The sequence below is a fragment of the Rhineura floridana genome, chromosome 12 (genome assembly GCF_030035675.1).
Source record: "Rhineura floridana isolate rRhiFlo1 chromosome 12, rRhiFlo1.hap2, whole genome shotgun sequence".
Classification (NCBI taxonomy): Eukaryota; Metazoa; Chordata; class Lepidosauria; order Squamata; family Rhineuridae; genus Rhineura; species Rhineura floridana.
In genome coordinates, this window is record NC_084491.1 from 9173051 (window position 1) to 9191518 (window position 18468).

At 47.1% G+C, this 18468-nt stretch overlaps 1 protein-coding gene across 2 annotated transcripts; it reads right to left on the reverse strand.

The window, feature by feature from the left end:
- Positions 1-144: 144 nt before the first annotated feature.
- GINS4 (GINS complex subunit 4) lies at positions 145-18267 on the reverse strand. Of its 2 annotated transcripts, XM_061592580.1 has the most exons (7): positions 18053-18266; positions 13674-13760; positions 11976-12089; positions 10769-10866; positions 5398-5486; positions 3076-3166; positions 145-922 (listed from the first exon to the last, which is right to left on the reverse strand). In XM_061592580.1, exons 1-7 carry the CDS (start codon positions 18263-18265, stop codon positions 826-828), a joined length of 789 nt encoding a protein of 262 aa, XP_061448564.1. In that variant the 5' UTR covers position 18266; the 3' UTR covers positions 145-825. The 2 variants fall into 2 exon arrangements, with proteins under 2 accessions (XP_061448564.1, XP_061448565.1); XM_061592581.1 differs by lacking the exon at positions 13674-13760 and having other exon boundaries at positions 18053-18267.
- Between the last annotated feature and the right edge of the window lie 201 nt (positions 18268-18468).

Consider the following 18468-nt stretch of genomic DNA (forward strand, 5'->3'; position numbering starts at 1 on the left):
AGAAAGGCAGGATATACATGTAAGAAAATAAATAGAATAAATAAATTTGGTAATCCCATAGACAGCAGTGTTGATATATCATTAGGGCTGGGTGCACTGCACCTTTGAAAGAAGTGGAAACAAAGAACACAGTACTATTCCTGCTTATGTGGCAAATGATTGTTTCTGGTCCTTCAAGAAACGGGTGTCGAGCTTTTGGTAAGTTGATTCAGATATACACAGATGCCCAGAGAGTTGCATGCATAGTTCACAAGCATACCCCTTACGGCTATGAAAACATATTTCACAGTGGCAGCTGGTGGCACCATGTCATTGGGTTAGTGGAATCAGCTCTGGGTTTCAGTCTGTACTTTCAAGGAGCTGAAGCACCTTGGACAACTCCTTTAAAGCTCAGGCTAAAACCCGAAGCGGATTCCACTGGCCCACTGACATGCAGCCACCAGTGAAATAATTTCAACTCTGTTGTGCAAGAACTCGACAACAATGCCCACAATAGGTCCAGTGCAACATCGCCACCTACTGGTATTGCAACAGAACAGCAGATATGCCTCTTTCTGTAGCCAAGATGACCAATCATCAAGCTGTCCCACACCCAAAATCCTCTCTGCGGAGACAATACTACCCCTTATTTGCTGTCCACTGGGCACATTCCCCCAGGGATGGTCTCATGTTGCTATTTTAGCTGCATGAAGAGTAGTCCAGACACGAACAAGCAAATGGAGGTGAATTCCAAACTAGGCCAGGATGGTCACCAAGTAGTCCTGGTGATGGGGGCTAAATCTCCTGTCCAGCATTTGCAAAAATGCCCACACATCTCCATGGTGCTTAGATGAGCTGAACTGCCCCAGAAGCCACCAAGGGGGCAATGGTTTTGTACCGGATCAGATGCTGAGAGTCTTCATCCAGGTCAATCACGTATTCACTGAAAGACAAGACCGTAATAATCGGGTTAGACGAGATTGCAATCCTATGCACATTTATTTGGGATTAACTCCTTTGGAGTAGGCTGGGGCTTTCCTCCTAACTAGATATATATAGGGATGGTTTGCATGCAAGTTTTGGAATTTATTTAACTTAGGTAACTCGGTCTCTATGCCTAGTACCAGTCTCCATTCCTACCCTCTCCAAGTGATGGGTTAGACTGGGAAAATACAGTTTAAAAAATCTAAAACCTGCAAGAATTTAGACACTCATAAAACAGGTGTGGAGAACCTGTGGCCCTCCAGATGCTGTTGGACTTCAACCTCCACTGGGGATGGAAAGATCTGTTTCGGTTCTCTCAGTTTCTCATTTTTCCAATGTTAAATTCAGTTCTCTACATTTCTGCAGCAATCTGCACATTTTTAGAAAAGAAATTCTCATAAAAATTCTCCACCATTTTAGTGCAAATTTCTCCAGATAAACACATTTTTTGTAGGCAGTTTTGACAAAGGTACACATTTTTGCAAGCCATTTCTGATCACTTCATGCCCTTTCGCATGTGATTTTCACCCATGTATTCATTTTTATACACTTTCCCCTAATATATGCATTTTTATAAATATTGTTTAGTTGGCGAACTGCATCCCAACATTCTAATAAATGTGAATTTCGAAGAATGGCTGTGTTTAAATTCTCATAATGTTTTGGAAATGGCAAATTTGATAAATTCTGCTTGAAATGCAAACTGAACCGAAATTCTCACCCATCCCTATCCTCCAGCCGGCTTGACCAATGGCCAGGTGTGATAGGAGCTGTAGCCCACCAACCTCTGGAGGGCCACAAGGTCCCTCCCCATCCTTGCTCTAAAACACAAACCCTTTGAACGCAGACAGGCTGAAACCCATTCAAGTCAGGTTGAATGCCAGTGACATACTAATGAAAAGATCCATTGCCCGATGGTGTTTTGGAACAAAAAAGGTTTATGCCAATCACAGAAAAATTGACAGGAAATGAGCATGTTTTGGGAGTGGCAGAAGCCAACAGAAAACAGTATAAGTAGCCCCGCTGGATCAGGCCAAGGGCCCACCTAATGTCCAGCATCCTGTTCTCACAGTGGCCAGCTAGATGCCTCAATGGGAAGCCCACAAGCAAGACCGGCGTGCAACAGCACTGTCCCTCCTTCCTCGCATCCCCAGTGACTGGGATTCAGAGGTGTACTGCCTCCAACAGTGGAGGTAGAACACAGCCATTGTGGCTCGCAGCCACTGACAATAGCCTTACCCTCCATTAATTTGTTTGATCCTCTTTTAAAGTCATCCAAATTGGAGGCCATCACTACCTCTTGTAGAAGTGAATGCCACTGCTGTGATCCTGAGAAACCTGCCGTGTTATTTTCCCCTTGCTTTTCTGTCCATGGACACACAAAGCAATTTACAAGGTTTAAAAAGCAACAATTGTTTAAAAAACAAAATAATTTAAGACAGCTGCTGATGGAAACCAGCCAACCAGCTATTTTCCACCTAAGCAATCTTTGGTAATGGACTGACTTCCTGATATGACCTCTGCTTGTTCCTGTGCCGCTGAAGGCCACAAGTGGTTTTAGAAAGGAAAAATGATACATCCAGGGTGGTTAGATTCAAATGCTACTGGGTTGTATCCAACTAAGTCCTACTCAAAGGAGACCCACTGAAATTCTTGAACCTAATTTAGTCACGTCCATTCACCTCAACGGGCCTGTTTTAAGTTGGACTGGCTTTGGATGCCACCCATTCTTTTTTGGATGCTGTACACTTTCCTGAAGCCTACTCAGTCTTAGGAACGACCTCTGTGTTTTTAACTGGAGTTCTGCTGCTTTAATTCTATCCATTAATTCCTCAAGGCAAGAATTAAAACAGCTTTCGCCAACCTGGTGCCCTCCAGATGTTTTGGACTACAACTCCCACTGGCCCCAGCCAGTCCTAAACATCTGGAGGGCACCAAGTTGGCAAAGGCTTGTATAGGGCACTTCTCTTATGAAAACATTTTGTTTTGGGTGCATGACTTGTCTCTTCCCTTCCATCCCTTTTTTGGTACTTGAGCTGATTAGTTTGGCAAGCATCATTCACACAGGCTATCCTGAGCGGTTATTCTTGGGAATCTCAGCCTCTTCCTTACCTCTGCTCATCAGTCTCTGCTTCCACCAAGATATTCTCCTGCCTCTCGTTCACCCGCAGGAATACAAAAGAGTCCAGATTTGGTTTGGGAACTGTAGATAAAGACATGTAAACACACTCAGAAGGAAAAGCTTCTGTATCAAAAGTGTCAGCAGAGCACCACCGTTTGGAGGAAATTCAGTTTGCATTTGTCCTCCAGATATACCCACCTATTATCTAGTTTATTTATTTACTTGCTTATTTAATTTATATCCCACTCTTCCTCCCAGAAGGACCCCAAGGCGGCAAACAAAAACACTAAAAGCACTCTAAAACATCTTAAAAACAAAAGACTTTAAAACATATCAAAACAAAGCATCTTAAAAATATCTCAAAAAAAAAATCCAGCTTTAAAAAGATCTTAAAAAGCAATTCCAACACAAATACAGCCTGCAAGTCCTGTTGACTTCCATTAGATTTATTTCCAAGCAGACATTTCATCAGTGCAGCATGACTACAAAATACAGTATAATCAAAAGCGAGAGAGTGGGAAAACATAATGATAGAATATTAGAGCTGTTGTTTAACTGAATTTTACAGTGCAATCCTATACATCTATTCAGAAATTAGGTGACCTTAGGCCAGCCACTGTCTCTCAGTCTAACCTACCTCACAGGGTTGCTGTGAGGATAAAATCAGGAGGGGAAGAACCATGTTGGTATGCCACCCTGAGCACCTTGGAGGAAAGGTGGGATATAAAAGTAACAAACAAATAAATAAATAAATAAATAATACTGAGTTCAATGGGACAATAAGCACGCATTGGAGCTTTTGCCATTCTGGTGCCCTCCAAATGTTTTGCACTACCCTTCCATTCGCCCCAGCATCTTACAGTCGTGCTGGCAGGGGTGGATGGGAGCTGCAGATCAAAACATCCACAAGGTTGGTAAAGGCTGATGTATAGGACTGCAGTCTTACATTGACCAAGGCAGCTTCCACACTAGGCAGTCCAAGTGCAACAGCCACACTTGATTCACACCCTTCTTACAGGGCATCTCTCTTCTTCCCCTCTCAGTGGGAGAGAGGACATCACACACTTAACGTTCGCATTGACATCAACACCATTTAGACACTTAGATGCACTTTACTTTAGCTAATTGGTTAAAAGCTGCAGCCTTACTCAAGAGCCTTTCATAGGTCAGCATCCTTAATAACAACAACACAATCCTTATTAGTTTGGACCCCAAATTGCTCCTCCATCTACTTAACAGTGAACAATTTCCACCAACTCTCCTCCTGCCTACACACCATTTCCCATAGGTCACCTAGCCCCAAGGAGCATCTTTTGAAAGGCATAGAGCTACAGTTCCCAAAATCCCCCCCCCCAGGACCACTTGAAATTTGCTGAGGGTTTTGATGGCCCACTGAATGATCTTTCTGCCTGTTGCAGCAATGTGTAATGTGCTGTGCTAGATGCTGTATGGTTTTTAATTGTATTTTTACAGACACACCACGGACCACCTGAATGAAGCTTGTGGACCACTGGTGGGCCGCAGACCACAGTGTGGGAACCCCTGGCATACAGGGCTGCAGACACAAGGGGAAATCACTGTTCAGTGAACAGAAACTCTACCCTATTCACTGGAGGAAAAGGATGATTCAAGCCGCTGATTACATTAAGACCCGGAGTAGACCAAGCAGTACCCTCAAGATATTGGACTACAATTCCCATCAGCTCCAGCCAGCTTGCCCAGTAGCAGGCCTGGCACCAGGCATGACTGGGCCCTTGGGCACCTGCCTGTCCTGGGCCCGTGGCGCCCACCCGTCTGTCCCATCTACCTTTCCTGTCACGGTGAATGCCGTGCGCACAGAACATGCATACCTACTATCAACCAAGATGGCAGCAGGGGCATCAGCCACCACTACCATCTTAGTTGATGGTAGGCATGCATGTGCAGCACACACAGCATTCACAGCAATGGAAGAGGTAGGTGGAGAGTGCGAGAAGCCCACACTATCTGTATGCTGGAAGTCCCTGGGAGCTCCCTCTTCTCAATCCGTGGCAGGGTTGGGAGCTGCAGCAGCCACAGATTGCAGAACAGGAGCGCTACCCTCCCACCGTAAGGAGGGGCCCTTGGCCAGGGCTCAACTTGTCCACCCTCTGGCACTGGCCCTGGCCGGTAGTCAGGGACGATGGAAACTGTGGTCCAACAACATGTGGAGGGCATCAAATTGCCACCTCTGACTGTAAGCTCCTTGGCGCAGTGACCTGGCTTTTAACATCTGCTGTTTTGCAAGGCTGCAAGTATTTTGATGGTCCAATATCGAGTCAGGCTTTGCTTACCAGCCTTCAGGAGATCCACTTTCTGCAGGTTAGGAGGCATATGCTTCAAGGCCACATTTCTGAGATGAGCCTCTGTGTTTGCCATGTACCTACAAGACAGACACAGCCTTGGTTTTCAACCGGGAAAGGAAAAAAAAGCTGGAGCAGGACAAGTGTGCAATAATCACAAGAATCAGGAAGACCCAGGGGCAGAGAACACCACAAGGGGGAACAGCATCTTTGCTCTACTAGGTGCAGGGTCGATGCAGGGTTGCCAACTTTCCATTTTTGTACTGGCCCCTTTCCTGTGCTTCAAGTGGAGAACAACAGAGCCCCTCCTCCCTCCACAGCTCATCAAAAGAGCTTGCTCTGCTGCTGTCACTGCCGCCATCACCCACAGCAAAGGGCATTTTGCTCTCTTTCTGGCAGTAATACATTACTTTGATATTGGCGTTATTTTATTATGCATTTGATTTTTGAAAAACTGTTCTTGAGCTGCATTTATATTTCTTGGTGGTTGTTTAATCCTGCTGTGGTGTGACCCATGCCCCCTCTGCTGTCCCTGGCCCTGCTCCGTGCCCTCCTTGAGTGCCTTGCCTGGCTGGAAGGAGTCCTTCAGCTTTGAGAATGCCTCTTGCTTGTCTGGATGGCGAAATGTGGTATGGTGACACTAGGGCTGTGAGCAGCCCTCCCCCCGCCGACTTGGGCCAATCCAGGGACCACTCACCCCAGATCTGGTCCCAAATCAATGGTTTACACAGCTGGGAGAGAGGTGAGGAAAGGAGATGCTGCATTTTCTTCCCACTCTCTCCTGACCAAGAGCAGTGTGAATGCGCATGTTAAATCCTGCAGGAGTTTGTTTCAGAAGCGCCTTCCCTGTGAGGAGGGCGCTTGTGAAAGAGCTCCCCATAGCCCGCAGAATTGAATCGTATGCTCACCAGATGGTGAATGGAGGATTCAATCCTGCTGGAGTCTGCTCCCTGCAGGGACCATGTTAGCAAAGCAGACCCCTGCAGCCTTCGTGCCCAGTGCCCCATCCCCTGACAGCCCAGGATCATTCTGGGCAGCCTAACCCAACCTCGGGCGATCTAGAGCTGACTCACCCCAGCTTGGCCTCAGCTCGGATCCCCCTGAATTGGCCTGATTCAATTCGAGATCCAGGCTTCGGCCAAATCCAGTGCACAGCCCTAGTAGAAACCTTGGAACCAGCCAACTGTATTCACATGTCTTGCTCTGCCTCCTTTTGCCTTTGGCATGCAGTGCGCTGGAAGGTCACCCACCAGGACCACTGCTGTTAAATGGGCAGGAGCAGGCCAGACTTTCTTTCTGATCAGTTGGCAACCCTAGTTGGTGTGTGTGTGTTTAAATTTTTTCATAGCTCATCCAAGCCAGCTGGAAGTGGAAGTGGAACAACGCAAGTAAAATTGGGTGGGTGAGCTGGGAGGAGTTGATCTGACCCAGCTTTGCCACCTGCATACTTGGTGCAACACCAGCACAGGCTGCAGGGATGGGGGGGAGTAGTTGCTGTACTCTACAGAACTTCCATCTTTGTCACCAGGAAACCGCTCTGTCTTGGAGCTGGCTGTGAGGGCCTGCACCTGCTGTTGGGCCAAGGAGACAGGAAACTAGAGTTGCTGCTGGTGTACCATCCATCCTGCTGCCCAGCAGCTTCTCTGACTGACCTGGTAGAGGCCTTCTCAGCTGTAGTTTTGGAGGAGCCCAGAACGATAGTGCTGGGTGATTTCAGTGTCCATGCTGAGGCTGCCTCTAGTGTTCCAGCTCAGGACTTCATGGCCTCCATGACGACCATGGGGCTGTCTCAAGTTGTTATTGGCCCAACGCATAGGGCAGGGCCCACCCTCGACTTGGTTTTCGTTTCACATGGAGGAAGGGATGGTCTGGAGATAGCGGGGGCGGATGTCACCCCATTGTCATGGTCAGACCACTTCCTGGTGAAGTTTAGACTTATGGCTCCGATCCTTCCTTGCAGGGGTGGTGGACAGATTAAGATGGTCTGCCCCCGGAGCCTAATGGAATCTGCAGGATTCCTGAATGCCCTGGGTGAGTTCCCAGGAAATAGAGCAGGTGACCCTGTTGATGCCCTTGTCACGCTGTGGAACAGTGAGGCACGTCGGGCTCTTGACACGGTTGCCCCTGAGCGCCCTCTCCAGCATTGTAGAGCCCGGTCTGCACCTTGGTACACCAGTGAGTTAAGAGCAATGAAACAGGCTGGACGACGGCTACAGCGCAAGTGGTGAAAGACATGCTGTGAGGCTGATTGGGCATGGATAATACATCATAGCTGTGCCTACCGTGTGGTGGTGAGGGTGGCAAAGAAGGCCCACTTCTCTGCCTCCATCGCATCCTTAAATAGCCATCCAGTGAAGCTTTTCCGTACTGTCAGGGGTCTGTTGACGTCAGCTCCAGGAAATGGGAGTCTTAGACCCTTCAGAGGCCCATTGTGAATTGTTTGCAAGGCACTTTGAGGGTAAAGTTGCTTGCCTTCGTAGCAGTCTTGAAGCCTCATCCACATCTACTGTAGTCCCCAATGGGGTGTCCAGTGTAACGTCTGCTGCAACTTCTTGGGAACTGTTTCAGTTGATGAGGCCTGATGACGTAGTCAAGGTGCTTGTGATGATGCGGCCAGCAACGTGTCCTCTCGATTCTTGCCCTTCTTGGTTTATTAACGCTTGCCGAGGGGGTCTGACCGAGTGGATCCAGGGTGTGGTCAATGCACCGTTGTGGGAGGAAGTGGTTCCAGCCCCCCCAAAAGAGATGGTGATCCGACTGCTCATGAAAAATCCCACCCTGGACCCATTGGTCTGCGACAATTACTGACTGGTCACAAATACCCCCTTCTTAGGGAAGGTGATTGAGAGGGTTGTGGTGCAGCAATTGCAAGTTACTCTTGGATGAAATAGATTATCTTGACCCATTCCAGTCTGGGTTCAAGCCTGGTTATGGGACCGAATTGGCCTTGGTCGCCCTGATGGATGACCTTTATCGGGAGAAGGACGGGGGGAATGCAACCCTGTTACTCTTACTTGATTTCTCAGCGGATTTTGATACCATTACCATGGTATCCTTCTGGGCCGACTTGGTGAGATGGGTATTGGAGGCACTGTTCCCCAGTGGTTCTGATCCTATCTCCAAGGTCGTTTTCAGAGAATAGCATTGGGTGATTGTCTTTCGGCCCCCTAGCAGTTGTGCTGTGGGGTGTCGCAGGATACCATCTTGTCCCCCATGCTGTTTAACATCTGTATGAAGCTCTTGGGAGAGGTCATCAGGAGATTTGGGGCAAGGTGTCAGAGGTGCGCTGATGATACCCAGCTCTGTTTCTCTGTAATATCTGAATCAGGAGAGGGTGTGCAAGCCCTGGACTGCTGCCTGGACTCGGTGGTGGGCAGGATGAAGGCCAATAAACTGAGTCTGAATCTTAGCAAGACAGAGGCACTGTGGGTTGGTGGTTCCCGAGTTCAGATAATTGGTCAGTTGCCTGCTGTGGATGGGGTCGTACTCCCTCTGAAAGAGCAGGTTGTAGTCTGGGGGTGCTCCTGGATCTTTCTTTGTCACTAGAGGCCCAGGTGACCTCAGTGGTTTGTTGTTGTTGTTGTTATGTGCGTTCAAGTCGACTATGACTTATGGCGACCCTATGAATCAGTGACCTCCAAGAGCATCTGTCATGAACCACCCTGCTCAGATCTTGTAAGTTCAGGTCTGTGGCTTCCTTTATGGAATCAATCCATCTCTTATTTGGCCTTCCTCTTTTTCTACTCCCTTCTGTTTTTCCCAGCATTATTCTCCTTTCTAGTGAATGATGACTTCTCATGATGTGTCCAAAGTACGATAACCTCAGTTTCACCATTTTAGCTTCTAGTGACAGTTCTGGTTTAATTTGTTCTAACACCCAATTATTTGTCTTTTTCGCAGTCCATGGTATGAGCAAAGCTCTCCTCCAGCACCACATTTCAAATGAGTTGATTTTTCTCTTATCCGCCTTTTTCACTGTCCAACTTTCACATCCATACATAGAGATCGGGAATACCATGGTCTGAACGATCCTGACTTTGGTGTTCAGTGATACATCTTTGCATTTGAGGATCTTTTCCAGTTCTCTCACAGCTGCCCTACCCAGTCCTAGCCTTCTTCTGATTTCTTGACTATTGTCTCCATTTTGGTTAATGACTGTGCCGAGGTATTGATAATCCTTGACAAGTTCAATGTCCTCGTTGTCAACTGTAAAGTTACATAAATCTTCTGTTGTCATTACTTAATCTTCTGACGTTCAGCTGTAGTCCTGCTTTTGTGCTTTCCTTTTTAACTTTCATCAGCATTCGTTTCAAATCATTACTGGTTTCTGCTAAGAGTATGGTATCGTCTGCATATCTTAAATTATTGATGTTTCTCCCTCCAATTTTCACACCTCCTTCATCTTGGTCCGATCCCGCTTTCTGTATGATATGTTCTGTGTACAGATTAAACAAATAGGGTGATAAAATACACCCCTGTCTCACACCCTTTCCGATGGGGCTAGGAGTGGCTAAGAGTAATTTCTGGACTGGGATAGCCTGACCACTGTTGTCCATGCACTGGTAACCTCCAGGCTGGATTACTGTAATGTGCTCTATGTGGGGCTGCCCTTGAGGTTGGTCTGGAAGCCGCAGCTGGTACAAAATGCAGCAGCGAGACTGCTCATTGGGACAGGGTATCACCAACACATCATCCTGCTGCTGAAAGAACTGCACTGGCTGCCCATTTGCTACTGGACCAAGTTCAAAGTTTAGGTTTGGTGTACATAGCCCTATACAGCTTGGGACCAGGATACCTGAAAGACTGTCTTATCCTTTATATACACAGTTGATCACTGCGCTCTGCAGATACTATCTTATGAGGAGGTCCATTCTGCACAACATAGGAAGCTGACCTTTAGTGTAGTGGCACCTACCCTTTGGAATTCCATCCCCTGAAATATTAGACGGGTGCCATCTCTGTTATCTTTTCAGCACCTACTGAAGACCTTCCTCTTTCAACAAGCCTTTTAAGTAGAGACCTTATCCCAGTCTGCGTCAGTGTTAGAATTGCTTTTTAATATGTTTTTTAAACCTGTTCTAAAAAACGTTTTTAATCGTTTTTTTTCTTAAGATGTCTTCAGAGCTTTTTAAAAAATGTTTTTAAAGATGTTTTGTTTTAATGTATTTTAAAGTCTGTTTTTATGATGTTTTAGAGTGTTTTTAGTGCTTTTGTTTGCCGCCTTGGGCTCCTGCTGGGAGGAAGGATGGGATATAAATCAAATAATAAATAAAATATATAAGTAATAAATGAAATTAAATACACAGAAATCAGAGCCATGAGCCAGCCTTTGCTCCCTCCCTCCTCGTTGCCACTGACTCACTCTTTGGCAAAGGCAAACTCTTCCGGCGATAGGATGGATGGGTCCCCCTCGGCCCGTGTCTTCTCTTTCTCCAGGACGTGGGGAAAATATTTCTCTATCTTCAAGAGGAAATAAACAGCATAAGGATTGCAGAGCACATTGCACACTGCAACAGGAGTTTGAAACTGCGATGTTAAAGACAGGAGACCAGAAAAAAACCTTCAGTGAATCAGAGCCCCCCCCCCCAATCACTGGTTCTTACCTGGGGAGCATTTCCATCTCACCTTTCCTTCAAGAAACTCAAGGTGGAACCCCCAATTCTCCCCCTCTCCAGTTTTATCCTCCCATCCACCCTGTGACGTAGGTTTGGCTGAGAGATAGTGACTGACCCAAGGTCACTCCAGAGGGTTTCATGGCTGAGTGGGGTGTTGAGCCTTGGTTTCCAAGGTCCTAGCCCGATACTCTAACCACTACACCATGCTGGTATGAACAGCATATAAAACTCGGGCCCAACAAAGCACCTACTGATGGATTAGGATACCTTCCACCAAGGCCAGCCCTACCGTTAGGCAGAACAAGGTGACCAGCTGAAACAGCAGATGCCAGGAGGCATCTGTGACAACCCTCTGGCTGTTCCTCCTGAACTTTCCCTGCTTCCCCAGATGTTCCCCTCTGCTGGTGGACTGAGCTGTGGATGTCCTGGACCCTGCTGCTGCAGGGGCAGTGGACAATGTTATACATCTATATTTATTGATAGAAGCACTGATATACTGTCAGTTTATACAATATAACACAACAGTTTACAACAATATATACAATCACAGTGGTTCTTAAACTTTTTTGGGGTCATGGACCCCTTTGAGAATCTGATGAAAGCTATGGACACTCATCAATACAATTTATTTTTTATTGCACTGGTAATTGCTTTTTTTTGGGGGGGGGGGTCTGGTGGACCACAGATTAAGAACCCCTGCAGTAACGTACAACACACTCTAAAAATAGTAAAAATGATCATTAAAATGAGTGTCTGGTGAAACAAGGTCAACAGATACAAAGGCCTGTTGGCATGAAAAGGTTTTCTAGTCAAAAGCATGGATGCCTGTCGAATCTCTGCTGGAAGAGCATTCCACAGCATGGGAATGGCAACACTAAATGCCTGACCTAGAACAGAGGCCAGTCGGGCTTCTGTGACAGCAGTTTGAAACAGGGCACAATAGGCTGTGGTTACCTTCCGGAGACGGCAGCGCAGGTAGCTGCTGAGGACATATCGGATCCTCTCGACCTCCATGCGGTGAATACTGATCTTGAGATCACCTCTCTTGGCCTGTTTAAGATTTGTCTCCTGTAACACACCCACAAAAAATCAGAGCCGTTTTGCACAGAGAAGGCCAAATGTCTGTGTAGCTGCGACATTCACTTACGTGGAAGAAAGCAAAAAGTGGCACCCAGGGACATCACTGGAGTGGGGGCTAAATCTGTTCCCAGCCTCTGGAGATCCCATCTATTTAGAATCAAGATTCTTCCATTTGTTGGTCATGCCAGAGTATGACCAGTAGCACAGTGGCAAATTCAGAAGGGCAGGGTCCCTTCATGATAGTCACAGCCACACCCCTCCCCCCTTTTTCCACTGCTGCATTGAGTATGAGATCCTTGTTAATGTCTTTTCTCCCGCAACAACAGACATCCCTAGGAGCCAATCAGAATGAAAGAGTGTTAGCTACTGAGAAGAGTCTTCTCAGTGGCTGATTCACCTCCTTTCATTCTGGTTGGCTCCAATCAGCAGAAAAGGACACAGAAGCATGTTAGAAGACCCTTCTCAGTGGCTAATACACTCCCCTTTTATGCTCATTGGCTCATAAGATGCTGGAGACATAGTGATCCTGCTGGGATCCTGCTCCTAAAAAAGTAAGGGTCTAAGACCCCCCAAGATCCTGGACAACTACATCTCTGAGTATGACCCAGCGTTAGGAGAGTTGGATGTACAAGGCAACGCCTACTCCAAAATAAGATAACCTCTTATTTTAGGGGTGGCTAATCAAGACATAGGCACCTGAGTTGGGGTTGGGAATCCATGGATCACATTCGGCCCCTCAAGAGGCTTATTCTGACCCCCACAAGAACTCAAAAAAGTTGCTGTTTTAAAGAAAACAATTTTTGTTTTACTGTTCCTATGGGTCCACCGCTGTGATGCCAAAGGATTTTTGTGCCCCACCAATATTTTAAAATTAGGGTTTTTTTTTTCCAACTGCATCCATAGGACCCCCACTGTGATGTCAAATATTTCTGTGGTCCCCTAAGCCCCCCCCGCAATGTGCTCATTAAACAAACAAATTAACTTCTGAAAGGTATATATATGTATTTAATTATTTTTTGTTACTAACTGCCCCATTCCAATACCAAAGATTGTTGTGCCCTCCCCAAATTGGTCAATTTTTTTAAAAAAAGTTTATTTTTTTTCCCCCAACCACTCCTGCAGGGTTCCCTGTTCCAATTCTGTGATGCGAAAAGGTTTCTGTGACACTCCCTAAGACCCCCAAAACATGCTGTTTCACTGGCCTCACCTCCTTTGACACAGGAAGCTGCTTTATACCAAGTCAGGCCATTGGTCCATCTAGCTCAGTACTGTCCACACTGGCTGGCAGCCGCTCTCCGGGGTTTGAGGCAGGGAGTCCCTCTCAGCCCTACCTGGAAATGCCAGGGACTGATCCTGAGGCCTTCTGCATGCAAAGTGGATACCCTTCCACTGAGCTACGCCCCCCTAACCCCCGGTTGTTTCTCTTAGACTGAAAAAGCTTAGCCACCCTGCCTTAAGTGTTAATCTGGGTACGGCTTTCCAAACGGAGCTGCAGGGCTGGATCAGGGTTGAGGTCATCTTGTTGGCCATGTACCAGACAGTACTCCCGCTCTCCTCCCTCCAATTTATTACCATGTGTTCCAGCTGCTCAACAACACACTCAACGACCTCCGACTTGCTCTCCAGCAGCTCAGGGGCAAACTTCTCATTCATCCAGGCCTAGGGAGTAAAAGCAGAGCACGGGAATCTTGGTTGTCCAAAAGCTGTTCCCCAGACTTTTGTCATCTTCTGAACATTCTCCTGATACTGAGCAGGAAAACCGGAAACCCAGGGCTCCCAACCCATGATGTTCTATTGCCTGCAGTCTTTAACCTGGTGCCCACCCACCCCTAGTAGTGAACTACAACTCCCATCAGCTCCAGTCACAATGGCCAATGGTCAGAGTATGATGGTTAACTAACGCATAATTAAAATATGGAATTTGCTCCCAGAAGAGGCAGCAATGGCCACCAACGTGGAGGGCTTTAAAAGAGGATTAGACAAATTCATGGAGGAGAAGGCTATCAATGGCCGCTAGCCATGATAGCTATGCTCTGCCTCCATAGTCAGAGGCAGTGTGCTTCTGAAACCCAGTTGCCGGAAGCCACCGGAGGGGAGAGTGCTCTTGCACTCAGGTCCTGCTTGCGTGCTTCCCATGATCTGGTTGGCCAGTGAGAACAGGATGCTGGACTAGATGGGCCTCTAGCCTGATCAAGCATGGCTCTACTTATCTTCTTATGATGGGAGACCAGGAACTTCTGGGAGGCTGCAGCTGCCCCACCCTGCCAGACAGGCTCAACTTGTTTGGTTTCTCAAAAGCAGAGGTGGCTACCCTGTGACCCTCCAGATATTGCTGGACTACAACTCCCATCATCCCCGGTCACCATGGCCAATGGTCAGAATGTGATGGGAGTTGTAGCCCAGGAATATCTGGAGGGCCACAGTTTATCCACCCCTACTGTAAACCCTCCCAGAGCAGGAGAATATCATAACCGTCCTCCTCGTTCCAAGGGTGTGCAGCTTTTGACCTCACTAAAGTAAGCATGTCAGTTCACCATGGTCAAATATTGTCAAGGATCCCATGACACCACGCTCAAAGAACTGGCCTCCTGCTTGTTAGCACAGCTGCCTGTGACCCGACTTGAAAAATAAAATAAATAGTTGCTGTCACTTGAGTTTATTTTTCTTTTCATTCCATTTTTTAAAGAACGAATTCGGACCGTTGGCTGACCTTAGGGTTCCAGGAGAAGAGTCAAAGAGAAGGACCATTCAGTGAGTTGTTCACATTGATAGAAACTTTACCCAACCTTGCTGACATTATAATAATACATTATTTTCTAAAAAACACACACAGAGAGAAGGCTGCAATCTTACATACGCACTTAGCTGGAAGTTGAATCCCATTGAATTCAATGGGACTTGCTCCTGACTATAGACATGCACAGGATTGCACAGGTAGTTTCACAACAATTAACTCATCTCTTTGTATAATTAGCATATGCACAGGACATGTCTATGAAGCCACCTCTCTTGCTTCCTTCAGTCTACCTTTTCAGTCTAAAGTTTGGTACAACTCCTGGTCCTCATGGCCTACTCTAAGTCTTAGCAGGTGTACCTGAAATAATAATGTTTCCCTCCCACTTAACCCCAGCCACATCAGAAGAGCCCTTGCTGGATCAGGCCAAAGGCCCACCTAGCCCAGCATCCTGTTCTCACACTAGCCAACCTGATGGAAGGGGTGCCGCAAGCGGGACAAGAGTGCAACAGCAATCTTCCCCACTTGCAATTCCCAGCAACTGGTATTCAGAGGCACATTGCTGCCAACAGTGGAGGTAAAACCAGGGCTGTGGAGTTGGAGTCATGGAGTCAGAGTCAGAAGCAATTTTGGGTGGAGTCGGTAGAAATCTACCGACTCTGGCTTCAAAATAAATTTTGATTGACAAATTTTTAAAAATATAAATTCACAATGTCAAATAAGCTTCCCATGAAGTCAGCTGTATTTGAGCATTTCACCATAACTCAGGATGGAAAACTTTTTGTGTGTCAGTGCATGACACAGGACCCAGATGAAGACAAGTGCTGTGATGCCAAGATCAGCGCATATTCAGGCAGCGATAAAAATGCTCCTATGAGAGCTTCCAATTTAAAAAGACATTTACAGCCCTTTCCAGGGCTGTGGAATCAGAGTCAGTGTCGGGGAGTCAAAGGCAATTTCGGGTGGAGTCGTAGTCGGACAGTAGAAAAATAGAGGAGCCGGAGTCGAAGGTTTGGTGTACCAACTGCACAGCCCTGGGTGAAACATAGCCATTGTGGCTAGTAGCCTCATCCTGTAGGAATTTGTCTAATCCTCTTTGAAAGCCATCCAAGTTGGTAGCCATCACTGCCTCTTGTAGGAGCAAATTCCATAGTTTAACTATGTGCTGTGTGAAGAAATATTTTCTTTTGTCTGTCCTGAATCTTCCAACATTCAGCTTCACTGCATGCCCATATAATGAGAATTGGAGAAACACTTTTCTCTATCCCCTCCCAATATTATGATTTCAGTATTTCCTTCACCTTTATCTGCCTTGTTCCCGTTTCTACACTGCAATCCCCTTGGAGCAGAGACCGCTCTTCTCCTGCTTCATCATACACATGGATGGCGCTATGCATCAAACCTGTCAGCTATACGTGTAACACCTGCTGATTATTATAGTATCTTTTTACAAGATGGCACAACCCAAACCAATAAATTCAAATTACAAGAAAAAGGATTAAGACTAAACAGTTGGAAGAAGTTCTTGATAGTGCAAGCTATCTGACGATGGAAAAGACTCCTTTGAAAACTGACAGATCATCTTTGTTTTTAAGCAGAAGCTGGATGGACCACCTCTCAGGGATGCTGGAGCAATTGGAGGTTGGCCCATTTGGAAAAATGGGGCACTGCCCCACCAACTTCAGTCTGCCCTCAGCCTGCCCCCACCTGCCTGCTTTCCTACTTGCAACCAGTCCAGGAGGTGGCACAGGCTGCCAGCTTCTTCCTCGTAGCCCTCAGTCTGTCTTGCCCTTGCAGAACTCAGCCTAGAGGAAGATGGAGACCCAAACTAGAGTGAGTTGGCTCTGCCTCTCATTGGCTCTGGCTCCACCTACTGTTGGGCTCCCTGCCTTCCGCCCTACCACTCCCAATGGGCATCAGCTCCACTGTGTTGGACTAATGGATTTTCTGCATCAGGAGGGATTGTACTAGATGTCCTTTGAGGTACCCTTCCAACACTATGATTGTACTGCCCTGTTGTTCTAATAAAGCTTATGCTATTATTGCACTTTTATTTGACGAATGGCTGACTAGTTCACTGACAAAACCTTTTTTGATCGGGTGGGCCACAGATAGTAATAATAGAAAGCAGACAGAATAAAGGACAGAAACGTGTACAAAAAAAGAATTAAACACAAGCCTCACGTAGCAGAGGAGGGGGGTTAAAAAGAGGTTTGAAAAGGTTGAGGGATACTAGTGTCATAAGGCAGGAGTGGGCAAGGATTTGAAGTAGGTGGCCAAGGACTTCTGACTCCCTGACCCTTTCAGAGGTCCACAGAGGCCCAGGCCACTTCCAGTTTTTGAGGCCCCTGACCATAATAAACATGTTACAAAATGATGACACATGAAAACAAAATAAAGCACCGAAAAATGAGCAGTTTGTTTCTATAAACAGATGATTTCAGAGGTCACATTCATGACAGTCTAATCTTGTGCCATCAGAACCAACACATTTTTATCAATATATAAATCTACATCAGTAAATAACAAAAAGATGTCTTTTCCAAATTACATGCTTAAATATGCAGCTCTTAAGCTGAGAGTGAGCTTATGGTCTGATGCACAACATAAAAGCAAGTTGTGAAACTAATTAAATGGCAAGAAATTAGTAAATCTGAGGCCCCCTTTGAGTTTGAGGGCAAATGGGCCACCTGTCCTCCCCCCCCATCTGATTGAACCTAACTACCCCTATTCTGCTGAAAAAAAGGGGTGGGTGGGTGTGTAACCGAGAGTGGATTTTTTGTTTGTGGAAAGACTGAGTTCTGTTCAGCTTTTGGTACTCAAAACAATTCCCTGGACTCAAAATTCTTTAATTCGAAGTATATGCCTTCTGCACCCAACCTCTGTTTGAGGGATCTCACGGTTGTAGTACACAAACACAAACAGACCCCTCAAGCCTGAGGTCTGCCCTGCCCTGGGCCAGTCCGAATTCCGGGCTCTGGAACGAGAACGCCCCAGCACGATCATGCCTGTTTACTCGGAAGTAAGTGCCACGGCGTTCAGCGAGGCTTAGCCCCAGGTAAGCGCTCAGAGATCGGGTTGCAGTTTGCAAAGCAAGCCCCTCCGGGCATGAAGGCGGAGTCAGCTCCGAGCCCCTCTTTCCCGGCGCGCCCTACAGCACACCCAATCTCCCCTTCCCCCACCCAGGCGGGACCCAGGCGTCCGGCCCGTTTCTCACCTGCTCCAGGCTGCGGATGAGCTGGGCCGGGGTCAGTACCACCTCCTCGCTGCCCGCATCCGAGTCCCCATCCGGCTCTTCCACCGCAGCAGCAACACCAGCCGCCTCCGCCATCGCTGCCGAGGAAGCCCTGCGCTCTCCCGCCACGACTTGCGACCAGGCAGAGGACGCCCGCGTCGCGCGCGCGAAAACAGAGAATTCCCCGCCCTTCATGAATATGCACGAGGGGAATCCCTTTGCCCGCCTCTTAAAGGAGACGCGACGCGCGCTTGGAACACAAGCTGCCTCTGCCTCGCTCTATAGTACTGGCGTCCGCGTATCCATCTCTCAATACTGTAATGGTAAATTCAGAAGTGCAGGGCCCCTTCACGTTAGTCACAGCCACACACTCTCTTTTATTGCTGCGGGGTTGAGAA